At 41.8% G+C, this 16637-nt stretch overlaps 1 protein-coding gene across 17 annotated transcripts in view; it reads right to left on the minus strand.

Annotated features, from left to right (window-relative positions):
- DNM1 (dynamin 1) overlaps positions 1 to 16637 on the minus strand; it is a 69416-nt gene that overhangs the window by 37508 nt on the left and 15271 nt on the right. For all 17 annotated transcript variants that reach the window (XR_010073358.1, XR_010073359.1, XR_010073357.1 and 14 more), the window contains exons 2-9: positions 7071 to 7144; positions 5735 to 5884; positions 4423 to 4626; positions 3805 to 3903; positions 2990 to 3150; positions 1754 to 1896; positions 1533 to 1668; positions 284 to 351 (exon numbers count right to left, since the gene is read on the minus strand). Coding sequence is in view for 10 of the 17 variants with exons in the window: in XM_063352675.1 (XP_063208745.1) it covers positions 284 to 351; positions 1533 to 1668; positions 1754 to 1896; positions 2990 to 3150; positions 3805 to 3903; positions 4423 to 4626; positions 5735 to 5884; positions 7071 to 7144 (1035 nt within the window). In the remaining 7 variants the exon portion in view is untranslated. The remainder of the gene's footprint in view (positions 1 to 283; positions 352 to 1532; positions 1669 to 1753; positions 1897 to 2989; positions 3151 to 3804; positions 3904 to 4422; positions 4627 to 5734; positions 5885 to 7070; positions 7145 to 16637) is intronic.

Genomic DNA, 16637 nt, shown 5'->3' on the forward strand with positions numbered 1-16637 from the left:
TCCCTCTTTCTGTCCTTTCTTATGTCAAGACATAAGGAGGGAGAAAATGTCTAGTCACCAAGGCAGTTTTACCTTTTAGGCTTCTGCAACTCTCATATGGGAAGAGAAAGCAATCCAACTTGGATGATTCTCCCTACTCCCAAGCTACTGGGGTGGTCCAAGGAGGTTATTGCTCCCCTTTGGCTGACCTACCGTACCTCTGAAGTCTTCAACTCCATTTGGAAGATCTAGAGGTATTTACAAGGCTATGCAGCCAATGGTCTGCCTAGTGCATGATACGTGCCTGATACCATGGATGTTCTTGATGGCATAGCTAATCTCCCGCCGCAGCTCCTTCTCATCGAACTCCATCTGCAACAAAGAGAGAATTTCATCAGAAACTGTCTGACACTTATTTGCGCAATCCCAGGATACACAACAGCGTGCATTACAAAGAGGTCCCATGCCAGCACTATCATGTGACAGATGAGATATTAGTCCAAGCGTTGGATACAGAGTCCAGCCATAAAGCTTCTATTGCCAATGCAGACATCCTGGACCAATATGAATAGCTAAGGGTCTACATTTACAGATGCCAAGCCCCAGCAGCTCCCAAGGAGCTTCTTTGAGATAGGACTGAAGCGCTAGATTGCTTTCTAAAACAAAATGGTTTGTCTTCCAAGATTTAGCATGAGGTCTTGGCAGCTGTTTGTTCAATGAACACCACAAATAGATTTACAACTCACACACAAAAATGCGTTATCCAATGTAAGGCAGGCAGTATTTCACTAAAAAGGCCTCATCTTATTCAAATGCAAAAAAACACCACAAAAATGCAGAAAAAACAGGAGTGGAATGATTTGGCTCTCAAGTCTCTTCCATCTGATGTTAAAGAAAGTTTTTACATACCACTTCTGATCATGTTTTGTGTACTTTGCCATCCAATAAAACTATCATTTAATAAAAATCCTCTTCAACTGTTAAGACAGTAACACAGTTTCTGCACTGTTCCCACCTCTAGACCATTGATAGGGGACAGACAGAAGTAATCCCAGGTACACTTACATCCTCCTTCCTGCTTCTGCGTATCTATTAGGGCAACTTTAGGTCTAGTCTGGTGCTCAGGATCAAGAAAGTACAAGTTTCAGGATCATTCATACTATGTGAAATTCAGTCAAAGTAGCTTTGACACAACATACGTGCAAGGGCATTCAGTCATCAATTTACTATCATTTGTGTTAAAGGAAGTTATTTTGCACATTTAATTTAGCATTTAGGAACTAAGCCAAAGAAATATTGTCATTTATCTAAGAGAAAGTTAAGTTCTGCCACAAGGACAGGGACTGAAGGAAAGGTCAGTACTGTGGGAAGGCTCCAATAAAGGAATATAAATAGAAGTAAAAAAAGTGATAAAAGGAAAAACATGAAACAAAGTAGTCAAAGGGAAAGACAGATGAAAGATACCAAAAGGAGTAAGGAGGAGACAGAAAGAAGAGGTAGCACACAACAGACAAGAAGACAAAGTGGCTCTCAGCATCACAGGGAAGCAGTACCTTCACCAGTTCAAAGGGAAAACGCTCATGGAAGATGCGGTTAATCCTAGCTCCTCCTGACAGCTCATAGGTATCAATTTGGTCTCCAGAGCCTTCAATGCGTTTCTCAAAGTCCACAGCAAACTGCTGGACCATCCTGAAAGAAAACAAAAAGCATGAAGCAGAGAAGTCGTGGATGAGCAGTCATCTCCAGGGAGGGACATGCAGCTGAGGCCACTTACTGAAGCAGAGCTTTGGTCTTGCGAGCAGGGTCATCAGGGCGGAAGTTCTTGTACTCCTCCACCTCCTTCTCAATGGAGAGAAGCTGGCTTTGGAGCTTGTTCCGCAGTCCTGGCAGGGTGTCACGGATGTGGTTGGTCAATTGCTGCACAAGAAAAAGTTTTAAGATAATAAACCTTTAAGTGGTTAACGAGGAAAAGTTTGCTACATCTACACCACAAAACAAAGTGGAACACTCCTCTCTTCTACATTCAGTCCTTCTGCGTGGTCCTAATAAAAAGTCTATCCCAGGACAGATACCAGTTATGAGCCTGCATCCCCAGCTCTTACTTATTCTTGACCTTCATTTTACTTTCTACTCTGGTACAAAACTCCCATTCATACAAGCCTGCTGCCTCCAACCCAAGAATAAGCTTCACATAGAAGTACTTGCATTTCCTATTTACACCAAGGTAAAGGCTATTCTGTCTTCAGATTAGCACACCACTGACATCCAAGGTGGTGGTTAAGCCCTTTTTCAACAAAAAGGGTGACAAGGCAAGGTGGAAGGAGCCAAAACCACTGATGTGGCTCTAATAAGAGGGTTTCCACAGAGCACAGCTGCAGAAAACTCCAGTTTAAAGATGAATATTTAAATGAGGAGGAAGAAGGAAAGAGTAATTCTTCACTTAAGGGAGTATTTCAAGGGAGCAGAGAGGCAAGCAACGGTAAGTTGCTCCTGTATGAGACAGGACATAAGATAGCCTCAATAGATGGGAAAATGACTACCAGTATCACATTTAAATCAATCTTTGCAGTTTACTGTTAGGTACAGAGACCACTAGAAATTTAGAAGGTATCTTTTAGCTTAACCAGAAAGACCTTGCATTCTGATAGTGTAAACGCCCAGAACCAAGCATTGATTTTGCACCAGTGTCAACAAGAGGATAAAGCACTGCTCTGTCTTTGGTGTCTAAGCTCCATTATTGGCCTTAATGTGTTTCGCTGTGTCAGTATTATACACATCAGGTCCACTTCATAGGACGTGGCATCAAAATGCCTTTCATGGAAGGAAGGGTTAAACAAATCTTCACAAGTCTCCCTGCAGCAAAACAATTTTAAGTATTTATCAGTTTGTTGACCACAAGTTTTAGCTTTTCCTGTATCCTTCCATCTCAGAAGAGTCCTGATGGACTTCCATCTCAGAAGAGACCATTCTTGTGACATAGTGGGTGGCAGTTCTTAACCATTGGTAGTACCTGGTTCAATACTTTCTGCAGATAAGGGGTTCCCATGCGATCAGCCATGTGTCTGTAGGCTGGGTGGGAGAGAAAAAATTTTCTCTCTGCAGCCAGAGCTGCCTGAATGTCCTTCTTGCCATCAATGTCCTTCTGACTTCTGTTGACTACACCAATGTAACCTGTAAGAGTGGGGTTACAGATCAGATGGTTGCAAGGATGAGAATGTAAATGGGACTCAGACTGTGAAGGAAGTTACCCCTCTGGCAGCATTGAAAAGGGGAATTCTAGTGGCAACACATTATTAGGAACCAATTGGAAGAATTTAAAACTAGAATTTCATCTGAATGGCCCAAGTTCTGATATTTTGGTATGCAGGACAAAAATGACTATACAACTGAGAATTAGCTTATTTATTACTGTTCCCCCAGTCACAAAGCATACTGTCTCAATCATTTGAGACTCTTCTGTTAAAGTCCTTAGGATAGCTATGGCTATACACAGCATGTATCACAGTCCAAAGTTATTTCATCTGATATACCATGGCAGTCTCATAAAGAAGTAAGGAAAGGCAAAGTAAAGAGAAGAGCATAAGGCTCTGTTTCTGCTAGGACTACATATCAAGGTACAAATACCTAAAAAGTTCCTATTAACAGCGTGACTCATCCTGATTCCCCAGCTTTTCTCAGTTCCAGCCTAGAACAGAGATGGCTTTACCACAACTCGTTACAGGTGTTGCAGGAAGGGGATGCACAGGAGGAAGGGGATGAGGCCAGGACACCTCACACAGGGAAAACAGAGGAAGGAGATCATGGGCAAAGCATAAGCAAACATACCTCTACGAAGAGGAAGTAATTTATTTTCTAATACATCTCGTGCATCAGTTCCTTCATCCATAAGATCCAGCTTAGTAATGACTCCAATAGTGCGTTGCCCTATGGAAAAAAAAACCACAAAACACACTTGATGAAGCAAATAACTCCTGTATTATTTTCCTCTGTTCACAGAGCTTACAGATTGCCCAACTTGGCTGCTCAAGGGCTCTTGAACTCAAACATTACAGTTCCCATCACATCCAAGAGGCCATGAGAGCAAAACAGACAATAATTGAGCTCAGTTCTCAGTTATATCCTGCTGAAACATGCACATGCTATGCCACAGCAGAGGGGGATTTTAGTGCAGATTTTCCTACTTTTCTCCAGGTAGAATGCAGATGACTGAAGGAAAGGAAATCCTTCACGTTTTCAGACAAAAGAGTAAAAGGGGAATAACAAAAATTCTATTACAGTAACTGTTAACACTCACTAACACATCTTAGAAGAACGTGTGTTGGTGAAGATACAACCCAAGATGACAGACAGGAGCCCACAGCTACTGGGCTACTCACAACCAACAGGTGAAAGGAAAATCAGGCCACTGTCTAGTAATGTCATGCTAAATTAAGAGATATTTACCTTGAGGATCCACCTCCTTTGCTATCTTCAGGGCATCAGAATTGGCCAAATCAGAGTTTGCTGGGGATACTGCCAGGATAAGGCAATTCTCTTTGGTGACAAACTGCATGAGCATATCTCGGATCTGGAACTCAATGTCAGGGGGCTGGTCTCCTACTGGGACTTTTGTCATACCCGGTAGATCCACCAAGGTCAGGTTCAGGACTAGACATAGGAAACAGGAAAAACCACAAAGGAATGTTGAGGTATGAAGTAGGAATGTTCCGGTCTATAAGTACCACCTGTTGCTTTAGTGTCTCCAATATATAACAGGCATAACAGATGCACCCACAGAAGCATACAGAGCTTTCTAGTTCTTTCTTACTAGTCATGATTGTCAATAATCTCATTACGCTTCCCTTTAAATCACTTGTTTTCACACTGATTGGGGAAACCGTGCCCTCAAAGTCCTTCCACATAGGCTACACTGAAAGGGAAGGGATGACAGTGCATTTTTTCACTTCATCACAAAGACTGGAGGGTCAGAAGAGTTGGTTCCACTCATTTAGAGTTGTCCCCGGTATGGAAGAGCTCAGTCCTGCTACCCTTATTCAAGGGAGGCTCCTGTTAAAGTCAGCTGGGCCTTCTCCTGAAGGACTACAATACGCAGCCCTATAACTGTTTAATTGTCTTGCTGAGAGAAAAAATAAGAAGTAAAAATCAGGCATAAGTTCTACCCAGTCAAAAGTTTTGTAGCACTGAGCTGCTGCTTTCCAAAAATGCCCATATAGCTGTTCACATTTAAAGAGCTGGCAAATTTGTGACTATGTCGTTCCCTTCTTTAAGTGTAATTCTTCCAATGATCTCAGTGGCATATGACACAGGCATTACCTGGAGAGACCTATACAAAGTACATATTTACAGGCAAACAGAAGGCAAGTGCTCTTCAAGAAAGCCACACTCTCCCCATCAATTTTTTTTTGTGCCCTTTATTTGCTCGGTAAAGACGTATCAGAAGGCAGGGAGAGACAAGAGCTCTTCACTGTAATGCCCACATTGATGGAAAAGAACACCCTCAGGAACAACTTTCTATAAAGACATCAGTTGTTTCAACGAGAAGTTCTGCTAGCAGTCAGATACTTCAGCTGGCAGACAAATCCATGTAAGCAGTACAGCTAAGGGTGCTGGTTTGATACAGCGTAGCCCAGGCACATGAAGACCAAGGTCAAAACCAAGCACGCTCCCCATTTCATCTCTCTCCTGTCCTTACTTCATGACAAAGCAGCAACCTGCCTCATCTATCTCCTGACTCAGATGCTGCATTAGGACTCACCATGGGGAGAGTAGACTCGAAGATTGATGGGCACAGGGGAAATCCCTTTGTTGGAGCCAGTAACACGATCCGTTTCAGCCTCAATTTCCAAACGGACCTCCTCAAAATCAGTGAATTTCTTTCCTTTGCAGTGTAGGAACTCACCATATTCTATTTAAATAGAAGCAGAGAGTCAGAAATAGTCACTAGAATCAGTAAAACACTGAAAGCGTAATGAAAACATATGTCCCAAAGCAAACAAAACAAAAACCAGTTGAAGAGAAAGTCTGGGAGGGGCCTTTCCCACTGGGACCTGGCAGGTTGGCATAGAAGAAGTTACTGTAGTCACATTATCTGAACAACATCTGAGAGAATTCAGTTGAGCCCAACATCTTCACAATCCAGCTTTTGTCGCGGCAGAGGTGGCATCCTCGCTTGTCTTCATTCAAGTAATAATCCAGGACCTTCTCTGTTGATGCTAAGCAAACTTAGCATGTATCTGCCTGCAGCAGCAGTGACTTCCACACCACTAGGTCCACCACACTAGGAGATACTTTGGTACTCAGAACCTGGACTAGCTCTGTATTAAAGTACTAGGGGTAAATAACAGTCTCGTTAAGTAATGAGAACAGACTCAAGAGAGTCAAGAGAGAAAATAATACCTTCTCTTGACATAGTTTTGAATTGGCTGGTGGTTGGGGATTTTTGTGTCAGTTCTTGAACAGGCTAACCAATTCAAGAACCCTTTGTTTCAATTTTAAAAGCTTTCTAAAGTCAAATTGTCTCCTTACTGTAGACAAGAGGACTGCCATAGACAGATCAAGTTCACCTGACAAGAGAGGAAGAATACCTTGAAACATTCTCTTGCCAACTCCTGGATGAGACTTTAACTTACGTTAAGGGGAATGGTAATGAAAACACCCCGCAAATAAGTAGCAAAACCAGTGAACAGCCCGAAGGACCAGCCACAGAACTCTCTAGTCTTTTTCATCAGATCCCAGTGTTCTCACATTGGGTTTTCAGTACATTACATCATCTCCCCTTATTTCATCAGGTTATCAACAGGGTCATCCGGTTTTTAGGTCTTACCCACTTAAAGGATTCGCAGATGCATAGGCAGAGGAAAATTGTGATAAGTGTGTGCATGGAGCCTTGCCTAATAAACAAAACAACTAAGAAGCATTTGGCTTCTGAACACTTAATGCATCAGATGTTAAACAGGTAGAAATGAAAACCAGTTGCAGGTCATTTTTAGCGTGGAAAAAATAAATAAGGAGTTTTCCCCAGTGAGCAGCGAATACCTTTCTTCACTAAGACAGCAATCCAGCTGGACACACAGGGAAGGGAGCTCACATACCTGTGCTGGAGTTTACCAGCTGCAGGACCAGCGGGCGTCTGGTTACGATGCCAGATCCACGTGGCAGAAAGTCCCTGAAAAGAAACAGGAAGTTTCAGATGAGTGAATGATTGTTTCCTTCCCTTTACACGGCTCTTCTGCTTCTATAAGCATTCATGGATTCTAACAGGGAATCTCAGCCATGGGCACAAAAAAGTTTAAGGCACCAAACCCCAAGTGCTCCTTCCCAAGGAGGATAAGAGCCTGTTGCTCTGAAGAAGCCTATACTCACAGCACAGACCCCCTAATCCTGTAACAGCTATAGCTCCTTCAGCTGAGGTTCCAAGCTAACTAACAAGCCCATTTAGTACAGCTGTCTGTACTTTGGAAAAAATTGATCTCTTTCATCAGGAAGAAAAGAGAAGTTGAGGCAGAGCCCAAAAACTAGCGTGCCTCCTTTTAACAAAATACTATTACATGAACTACAACAAAATCACTCACACTCTGCACTTTGGGGCTTGAGAGGACACCACATTGCTCCAGTGCACAAAGACCATATGATACATCTGAAAGAGAATAAACAGCAGCCAAAGGCCTGCCTCCACCCAGGGTTTCTCCTGGCTAACTACTCGAGACATAAGTATTGCCAAAGCAAAAGCAGCAGCAGCTTCCTTCTATATTCAAAAGAATCCTGAATTTTTGTCTACTTCAAATCATTTCAAAGGAAGGAAACCTTTCACTATCCCTTCTCCAAATGCTGACTTAGCAGCCGCAGCCCACAAGTTCTCCTTTGCTTTTTCTTCTTCTAAACCCAAGAGCTTTGAGCAAAGCTAGGCATGCCCACTGCATCTGCCGATGACCTTGCTAGTTTGTGGCCCGGTTTTCAAGTACTCAGCTGTTCACACAGCTCTTCAAAAGCCACTGAGCATTTCTGAAAATATGATCGATTGCTTCCTTGCCTGGTGGGAGAAGAACCACTTCAAAACATGGTTCCTATAGCATGAATGTAGTTTTCTTTGTTAAAAGAAGTCCTGCCTACATTGCTGGGAATCTGGTACACAATCCTCCTTCCCTTGGTAGATGTGACAAGGAATAATTTGCTAATTCAGTAGTGACTAATTACTCTGGTGAATGAGAAATCCAGGGCTCTCCATTTTGAGCATCTTGCTCTTAGTCCTGCATGAGCTTAGCACTGACAAAGGAGGCGAAGATGAGGAATGAGCTTTTGTTTTAGCGCATCAGACAGGGACTTGAGCAGTTTTGTTTCAGCTCCTGGTTTGGCCACTTATTTCCTATGTAATTCTATGCAAGTTCTCTCTATTTCCCCTTCCTCAGCTGTAACAGTAATTCTCTGTCTGTGGGGCTGTCAGAATGACTTGACAATATCAAAAACTGCAGAGTATTTTCAAGTGAAGGAAGGGTAAGGAGGCAGCCTACAATCTCTAACACCTCAAATAAAAATATCTCCTGTAAATTACTAAGTCTGGAGTAACACAACCCCTGGTACAACTCTACAAGTTAAAATAAGACTGTAACCCATTCGCATTATTTCAGACTTTTCAGAGTTAACCAGAGTTTGTCTTTCATTTGTTTTTCAAATAACACAGATCTAGTTTTTCCATTCCAGTGGGATTAATCCTGGAATCTTTGAGGTATTGCATCATTCTAGCAGCTTTCTGCTGTCTCAGCTCCATTCCTATAGATGTCTGTGGTCAATATGTGAAAAAGTCCTACCCCGGCATCAGTTTTTTTGCATAACAAATTCATCTGAGCTGCACCAACTTATTTTAAGCTTATTGTACCCGAGGAAAAAGGTATCCTATTCCATAGATTCCCTTTCTAGCACACTGAGACAATACTCTAGTTATTGATCTCCAACTTGCAATATCAAATCCTGCGTTTCTGTAGGAAAAGCACCACTTGCATTTAAAGGCATGAGCTTTCTAGGAATTAAAATTCCACTTATGTTGTGCTCCATGTTTTCCTGAAGCTTTCTGCTTTGGCCAAAATCCCGATTTCTCTGTCTCAGGACAAAGGTAGATAGAAAACCTACACAGCATCTCGGTTTCAGCATTATAAAAAAAATGATCTGATTTACTGTGTAAATTGAAGTAGCTCCCAGGTCATTCAAAGGAAAAAACACTAAGTCCTCACAGAAGACAAGACAACAAACCCATTAGCCAAATTTAGTCACCTAAATCAACAACCTTAGTGCTGCTTTAATTCCAAGTAAAAATATGTGCAATCTGACTCCTAATAGCAGAAAATGAATGTGTGTTCTTAGACACAAACTATTGGTGGGTACAAGCAGTTCAACTTTGAAGTTTTCTCTACACTTGTCTCCTATGAGTAGTTACAGCCATAAAGCTTTATTAAAAAACAAACAAACAACTGATGCAGTAGCACCCCACTGCATCTACATTATTTCCTATTCTTTTATTCACCTTTCTGTCTACAGTGTCTTGGAGAAACGCTTTCCTTCTGCTCCAGCTAAGCCTCTCAAGTCATACACATTAAAAAGTACAGATTTGTAAGTTCTGTGGCAAGCTGGCTGAGTGCCGAGGAGAAGACAGTGTATGGGAGTCTTGCCTGCCCTCTTGCAGTAGGCATAATAAATTGCTTCTGTAAACAAACTACAAGAACAGAGCACGTGTGACATGGACAACATTCCCAGCCCAGGTTTCGAGTCCACTTAGGAGCCAGGGGGAAGATCTACACACACCTATTGCTCCAGAAAGAGCAGCACAAAGTGATGAAATTAAGTCAGAATCAGGGAAACGACACATGAGATAAGAACAACCACATTTCAGATGACTTGGGCAGACAAGAGCAGGAGGATCAGACAAACTGGCTTCTTCAATTCAGGCACTGGAGATGTACAGTAGCACGGCTAGGGGAGGAAATATAAAGATGAAATAAGTCTTCAGGGTAACATGCTATAAGGCTCCAAGTGCTGGAACAAGAAGGGCAGTGGGGATTCCACTTGTAAGACAAGGCAGCCTCTAGCATGACATCAAAAGCAGCCTCACTACATATATCACTATACAAGACTTTGTGCCTGAAATACGTTATTCAGCCAGGTTAAGGGCACCAACCCCCTGTTTTCCTCTTTCACTTTCTATCTTAAAAACTGGAAATTACTTTGTTGCTTTGTTTGCAACATGCAGAAGTGGCTTGACAACCTTTGATTTCCTGTGCTTTTAAGCAGGAATACCACACTGTGCCACTTCTTCAGCCAAGCGTCATCCAGGCAACACTGCAAAGCAGCAGCTGAAACAGAGGAGCTGTATTCAGAGAATAGAAATACTTAATTTGCTTGTATCTTTTTTGCTTAGCTATTGACTCAAAATTCCCTGTCAAGATCCTGAGGTATCAGTTCTATCAATGCAATTCCAAGCATTTTATCAGAGTTGGAAAACTAGGCTCAGATCAGCTACATTCCCCAAACCATCAGTTATTAGAAGACTTATTTACCCATATTTCACATTCATCTGTTGTTAACTATTGTCAGAGAAAGCATATTGAGCTAGGTAAATTCTTCCTCTGACCAGTGATAGATCTCCTCTTCTAAACCAAGACAACAAAAATGAACCAAGGATGCAAATCTTGATGGGTCTCAGGGTGAAAAAGTTCAGGCAAGGAAGTGACCTGAAAAGGAATTTATTGTTATATTTTGCATTGCTCACTTCTGAAGTGCACACACATGTTCTTGACTAGCTACCTCAGGGCAAACCCAATCACATCATCGCTCCCAGTCTTATTTCTATTTTAGTATGCAGAGCTGCATTAAAGTACAGATTTGGGCTGAAAGCTGCATTAGTAATGCAATAATAAAAAAAAAATAAATACTTGGGGGATGGAAAAGAATCTAGCAGTTACTGTAGAGCAACATTCGAATGAAATCCAAACACATTGGAAGTATATTAAGGCAATCTTGATGTCATGCAACAATATATCTATACACTGGGGACCTTGGGGTTTCCCTACTAGTTTTTTTTACTTGAAGGCAGATGCTCTATACAAAAAGCCTCCATGCATTAGGTATCTTGGAATCCTACAGAACAACAAGGTGACATTAATGACAGAAAGAGCATGTTTGCTCTATAAACGAGTTTCAGAGTTCACTTAATGACTTGCACAGTACAGAGGATTAGAAGTTAAAGGTAACACAGACCAAAGATATTTCCCCCTGCACTATTTATAAGGCACAGGAGACTGACAAACTGCTTGTATAATTCAACATATATCGTATGGAAAGGGAAGAAAATCTTGATAGATGCAGTCAAAAAAAGTAGGACACATGCCCGTATGAAAGTTTAGGACTTCCTGAAGAGGCACACATTGAAACTTTCAGACAAGTTGCTTGTGTTTACTCATTGGTACTACTTTGACAAAAATGTGACTCTCTCCATTAAAATAAGATACTTCCACGAGCTGCTTTGCTGCAGCAGGGCTACATTTGTTCCTAGAAAACACAATTTGCTAGTGAAAAAAAACCCAACTTTACTCCTTTCATCAAAGAATTTATCTCAGTCTGATGTTTTCTTGTTAAACAAAAGACGATAACTTCGGAGGAGGAACTGGTCTTCCAGCATCATTATGGGCATATTGTACCTGGCTCATCTGCTTTGTGAGGAAAAAATGCTCTCCAACCTGATAAACACAAGAGAAAAGCAGTTGCATGAGCAAGTCTGGCCCTTTGTGCTTTGCTCAAGTGGATTAGCTCACTGTTTTAGGTTTGTACTTTAAGGCTTAGAGATTCCCCGTAACAGCTACAGTGACATTCAATTTCAGCAATATAGCATTTGCAGCTAGCTGCCTATGATCTTGTAGCTGTGACATTCCGTAGTGGCAAACATACCATCCTGAAGGAAGGTAATATACTAACAGCATCCCTACGTATTGGCTCAGACTGCAACTGCTTCTCAATAGATATCTTCCACTGCAAACATGAGCATTGTACATTCCCTCCTTCCACCAAATTCAAGTGGAAGAGCACCTCTCCTGGCCAATTCCTTTGCACTGCGTATAAACGCTGTCTACTTTTTGCAGCTCCTTGCTTTAATAACAGAGCCCCCCTGAGGTTCGTCAAAAGATCGTTATGTAGTACTGACCAAGAAATTTAATTTCAGCAATAAACACACCCATGAGAGGAGACTGCATTAGCGCAGATCTTCAGAGAGACCCAACAAAAACATTTTCTTCTTGCTCATATGTTCTAGAAACCTTAACATGGCCGGACAAGAAGGCTTACTGCAATCTTTTATGTGATACTACAATTGCATTTTAGGAGCCCAGCTCCCAGCCCAGCAAGAACTCAATTTCAGAGCAGAAAAATACATAGAGAATACAGAAGGAAACCCGGGAACATTTGTCAGTTCGCAGGAGAGGCAGCTAGGACTCCTGGACTATAAGGTTATTTTTGCCCTGGTTTATGGAGCCTCGTGAACAAGTTACTCTTTGTACCGCAGAATTAAAGCGGTTTTACACCTTCTCCATCCACTGGTAATCTGTATTTCTGAAAGGACTTTGAGTCAAAGCTTTTTCATGCATGATTTTAGTCTTTGCTGACATTGCAACAGAAGTCATTGGCAGTCAACAGGAGAACCAAGTCCATGGTACCAACTCCTGTTCTAAATGGAAGACAGACCAAATGCTTCTACCACCACCTACTTCCCCTCCCTCCAGGGAAGCTGGAAGGCTTGCAAAGCTGTTTGTAGAGGGCTTTGAAATATGAATCTAGGCCTAGTCTACCAATACAGCATCCTTGCAGTTTATTTTTTGTCAGTCCTTTGAGATTCTTGGATTAGAATGCACTAGAGAAGGCAAAGCCCCAATTAAAGAGCCAAAACAGCAGCTTATGAAGATATAAAAGTAGTTCCAACGAACAGAAGAGTGAACACCACCATCTGATCATTTAATTTCAATTTGATTTCTTATTAAACAGCTACAGACAAATAGAGTATTAAGGGATGTGATTAATCCCCAGTTTGGATTATATTAGTTTCAGAAAATTAAGATTTACACAGCCTCCACAATTTCACATGGCTGTTTTTTAAATCAAGTATTTGTTATTTCCTGTGTTCTGGTGGTGCCCAGGGACAGTAATTCAGTCAGACCTGCACAAAGCTCTATGCCAATACACAGTAAGAAATACAGTTCCTGCCCCTATGGATTTTACTATCTGGTTACACAGTTAGGACCTGCTCCTGCTTAAGCTTAGAAGTATCTTCATTTCATCTGTCAAGTCTTATAGTTGACCATTCATCATTCACGCTCATCCAGATCAAGAGTTCTTCATTAGGTCATCGTGGCACAATGCATTACAAGACATCTAGGGGTATCAGTACCTTTGACATATGACTCTTCTGATCATTGCACTGACTGGCAACACTCCCATCTTCATACAGGCTGCATTCTATGAACAGCTTACAAATCTCCCTGAACATCATTTCATCACGCAGCACGTGAGACGTTTTCAAACATATTCTTCATGTGTCTCAAATGAATCCTTAAAACACAGGCTGACACCTATCCAACACATTAGCCACAGAATACCTGGAAGGCTAAAAATATTTACTATTAATCTTATTGTCTGCTAAAACAAACACCTCAAAAATAGTAGTAGCTTTCTACTTCTTCGTTACTAACTCAAGCCTGTGTTCCTTCATAAGAGACATCATCTAGTTCCACCAGAAGGCAGAAGCCTGATGCAGGAACTGCCCTTGAGAGGCACCTTCCTGGTCTGATCCTTCAAGTACATTCATAAGCAATTCCCTAACTCAGGCATGGGGCAAGAACAAGGACAATTTTGTTCCTTCCTCTGCCACCCAGTAGGTTAACACGAAGGCTGCGTTACAGATTTAGACTTCCATTTCCTGCTGACTTTGTGGCCTCTATGAGCTCTTACCTTCCCTGAACCAAAGCGCTTCTCTAACAAAAGAGCCAGACAGGCCAACATGAACAGCAAGCATTCAAAAGCAGGTGCATTACGTACAAAAGCACCCACCAACCTGCTATTCTAACTGTTTTTCTCTGCCCTTAGCTTTCATCTTCCTTTCATGCTGCATCATGTGAACTCGGACACCAGTCTTACAGACTCATAATCACATGGTAAGTCTCATCCCTAGATAGCCACATTTTTTTTTTCCATTAAGGTTAGCACTTTTAGACTCAGAAGTTTAAGCCGTGGGATGTGTGTCATTCATCTGCCAATCTCCACTGCACAACAATGCGCCTAGTCTTGACCCACAGTGAAAGAGAGCAATTCCATAAGCACTTGGTATAATATCATTTCTCAGGGTGTAATTGATACTGATCACACAATGGATACATATAGAAATAAAGACCTATTGTAAGTACACCGTGTTCCAGCATACTGGCAATATTATTGTGCACAAAGATTCATTATTCAAGAATACAATTGTGAAAAATAAAGACAGGCAATAGTTCATGAGTGTCATCATAATATACATATTAGCAGAAACAAAAAAATTAAAGAGAAGGCATCCCACTGCCTTGTACCTTGAATTCCTATTTACAGTAGCGCAAAGGGAGGTTAACACTATTGTGCTGACTTGGAACACTTACAATTGCTTTGTTAAGTAGTTCTGGCACTCAAACAGCATCTCCAACACCTAGCCATTTCTCCCCACATCAGTAACCCAAAAGGGCCAAGCAGACCTCTTCCAGTTTGGGAGTTTGCTGTACGTAAGGTGAGTTCCTGGAGACTGTCTTACTAACTTCACAGGTGTTGTCAGAGCAGCACAAAGCATGAGCACTAGTGTAAGCTGGACCCGTTTATAGCCTACTACTGGATAATTTGCAAAGAAGAGTCAAGAGAGCACAGATAATGAACTAGAAAGTTACTTCTGAAGTTTGCACCTTCTCCTATTGCCCTGTCTGAGTTTTATCCCTTTGCACAGCATTGCAGTTGATGCACAGGTCCCCAGCAAGTGTGAGGGGTATTCTGTCTGAGACGCCTTTATGCAAAGACTGAGGCACTGTGGTCTTCAAACATGAAAGAACAGTGACTATGCTAATTCACTGTAAGAAAAAAAGTGTAAGAAATAGGTTGTATTACATGTTCACTGCACACATCCTGCTCCAGAACTGACATTATGATTCTCACCACAAGAATCACCTTTCTCTGTTTTGCTTCCTCTGTCCCTTTTACAACTGACCAGGATGTGTGGTGTTCTGGAGATCTCCTGCATCGTTTTCCCATGCTGTGCTCTTACTTTATTCAAAGTAAGGAAAAAAATATATTAGTGTATTCATAGAGTTAACACATGAAGTAAATAAAGCCACATAAGAAACCTACATTTACTGCAAAAAGGCAACATTTCAAAAACCATAACGACCCCACAGGCTTTCCCAAAGAGACAGGAAACCTTTCAGGAGACTGCCCTCTCCAAGAGAATCCACCTCCATAGAAAACTGCATGGCTGGCTGTTTGAAAGCCTACATACAGTAAGTTTGGCAAGTCAAATCCAGTTCCTTGTGAATAAGCATAATGGTGGGGTTTGTTTCACTGACATTTCATAGAATCATAGAATGGTTTAGGTTGGAAGGGACCTTAAAGATCATCTATTTCTAAACTATGTGCCATAGAGGTACTGCAGCTGAATGAGCTTCCACCTCAGCCATAAGGCTTGTCTTCTTGTCATGGGACACAGCACAATTACTTGGTCACTGATCTAGATATACAGACGTGACAGTCTCCAGTACTGTCCCCTCTGTCACCTTCTTGGTAATTTTTGGTAGAGCATAGATCTTCTCTTTCCTACGGAACAGGATAAAGCCTTTTATTCCTGAAACATTGTCATATTTATGTGCTCTTGTGGGTCTTTTGGAGGACTCACATGCCTTCAACACCAGAAGTGTTAATCAAAAATGCATTTTCCCCACTCAGAACACATTTGTTGAGTCAAACGTGGGCTGAGGGGGCTCAGGCAACTAGAGAGGGGATAGGTCCTGTGCAACGTTCTCTCACATCACTGATACTTCAGCTGCAGTGGCCACGTTCAGACTTCAGCCTGCAACACCTTTATGGACACTGCTAAAGCAAAAAGGAAAGTGCATAGCAATTTTTACACGAACATTTGCTTAGAAACAGCACTCTTCCCTACCCCTCCCAGAGTGCACTAAATCTCTTCCAGAGTGCACTAAATTCTGCTTTTCTGGCTTATCTCTGGCTGCCCAGACTGGTTCCCAGGAGTCATCGCAGTCAGTGCCTTTTCTCATTTACTCTTTCCACATCTCCCTTCTTTGTAACTCACTCAGCTCCTCTCCTGCACATGCCTTTAGGCAGGTCTCTGGAAACAGCAGGATAAGATAAAAAAATTTTCTATTGTCTATTTTGATGTGAATCCTTTGGGCTGATTTTTCTGTTTCACACTTCACTAGCTTCGGGGTACATCAAAACCTGGAAGACAGCTGTATGCATTATGCCAAGTCATGGCTGCACCAGCGTCTCTGTGCACAAGTTAATCTGAGGCAGAAATACAGGGCTTCGTGGCAGTACTGCTTCCACAGGGCAAGAGACATCCAAGGAGGTCAGAAGCATTCTTACACTTTAAGTATTAC

The sequence above is a fragment of the Chroicocephalus ridibundus genome, chromosome 15, assembly GCF_963924245.1.
Source record: "Chroicocephalus ridibundus chromosome 15, bChrRid1.1, whole genome shotgun sequence".
NCBI classification, from domain to species: Eukaryota; Metazoa; Chordata; class Aves; order Charadriiformes; family Laridae; genus Chroicocephalus; species Chroicocephalus ridibundus.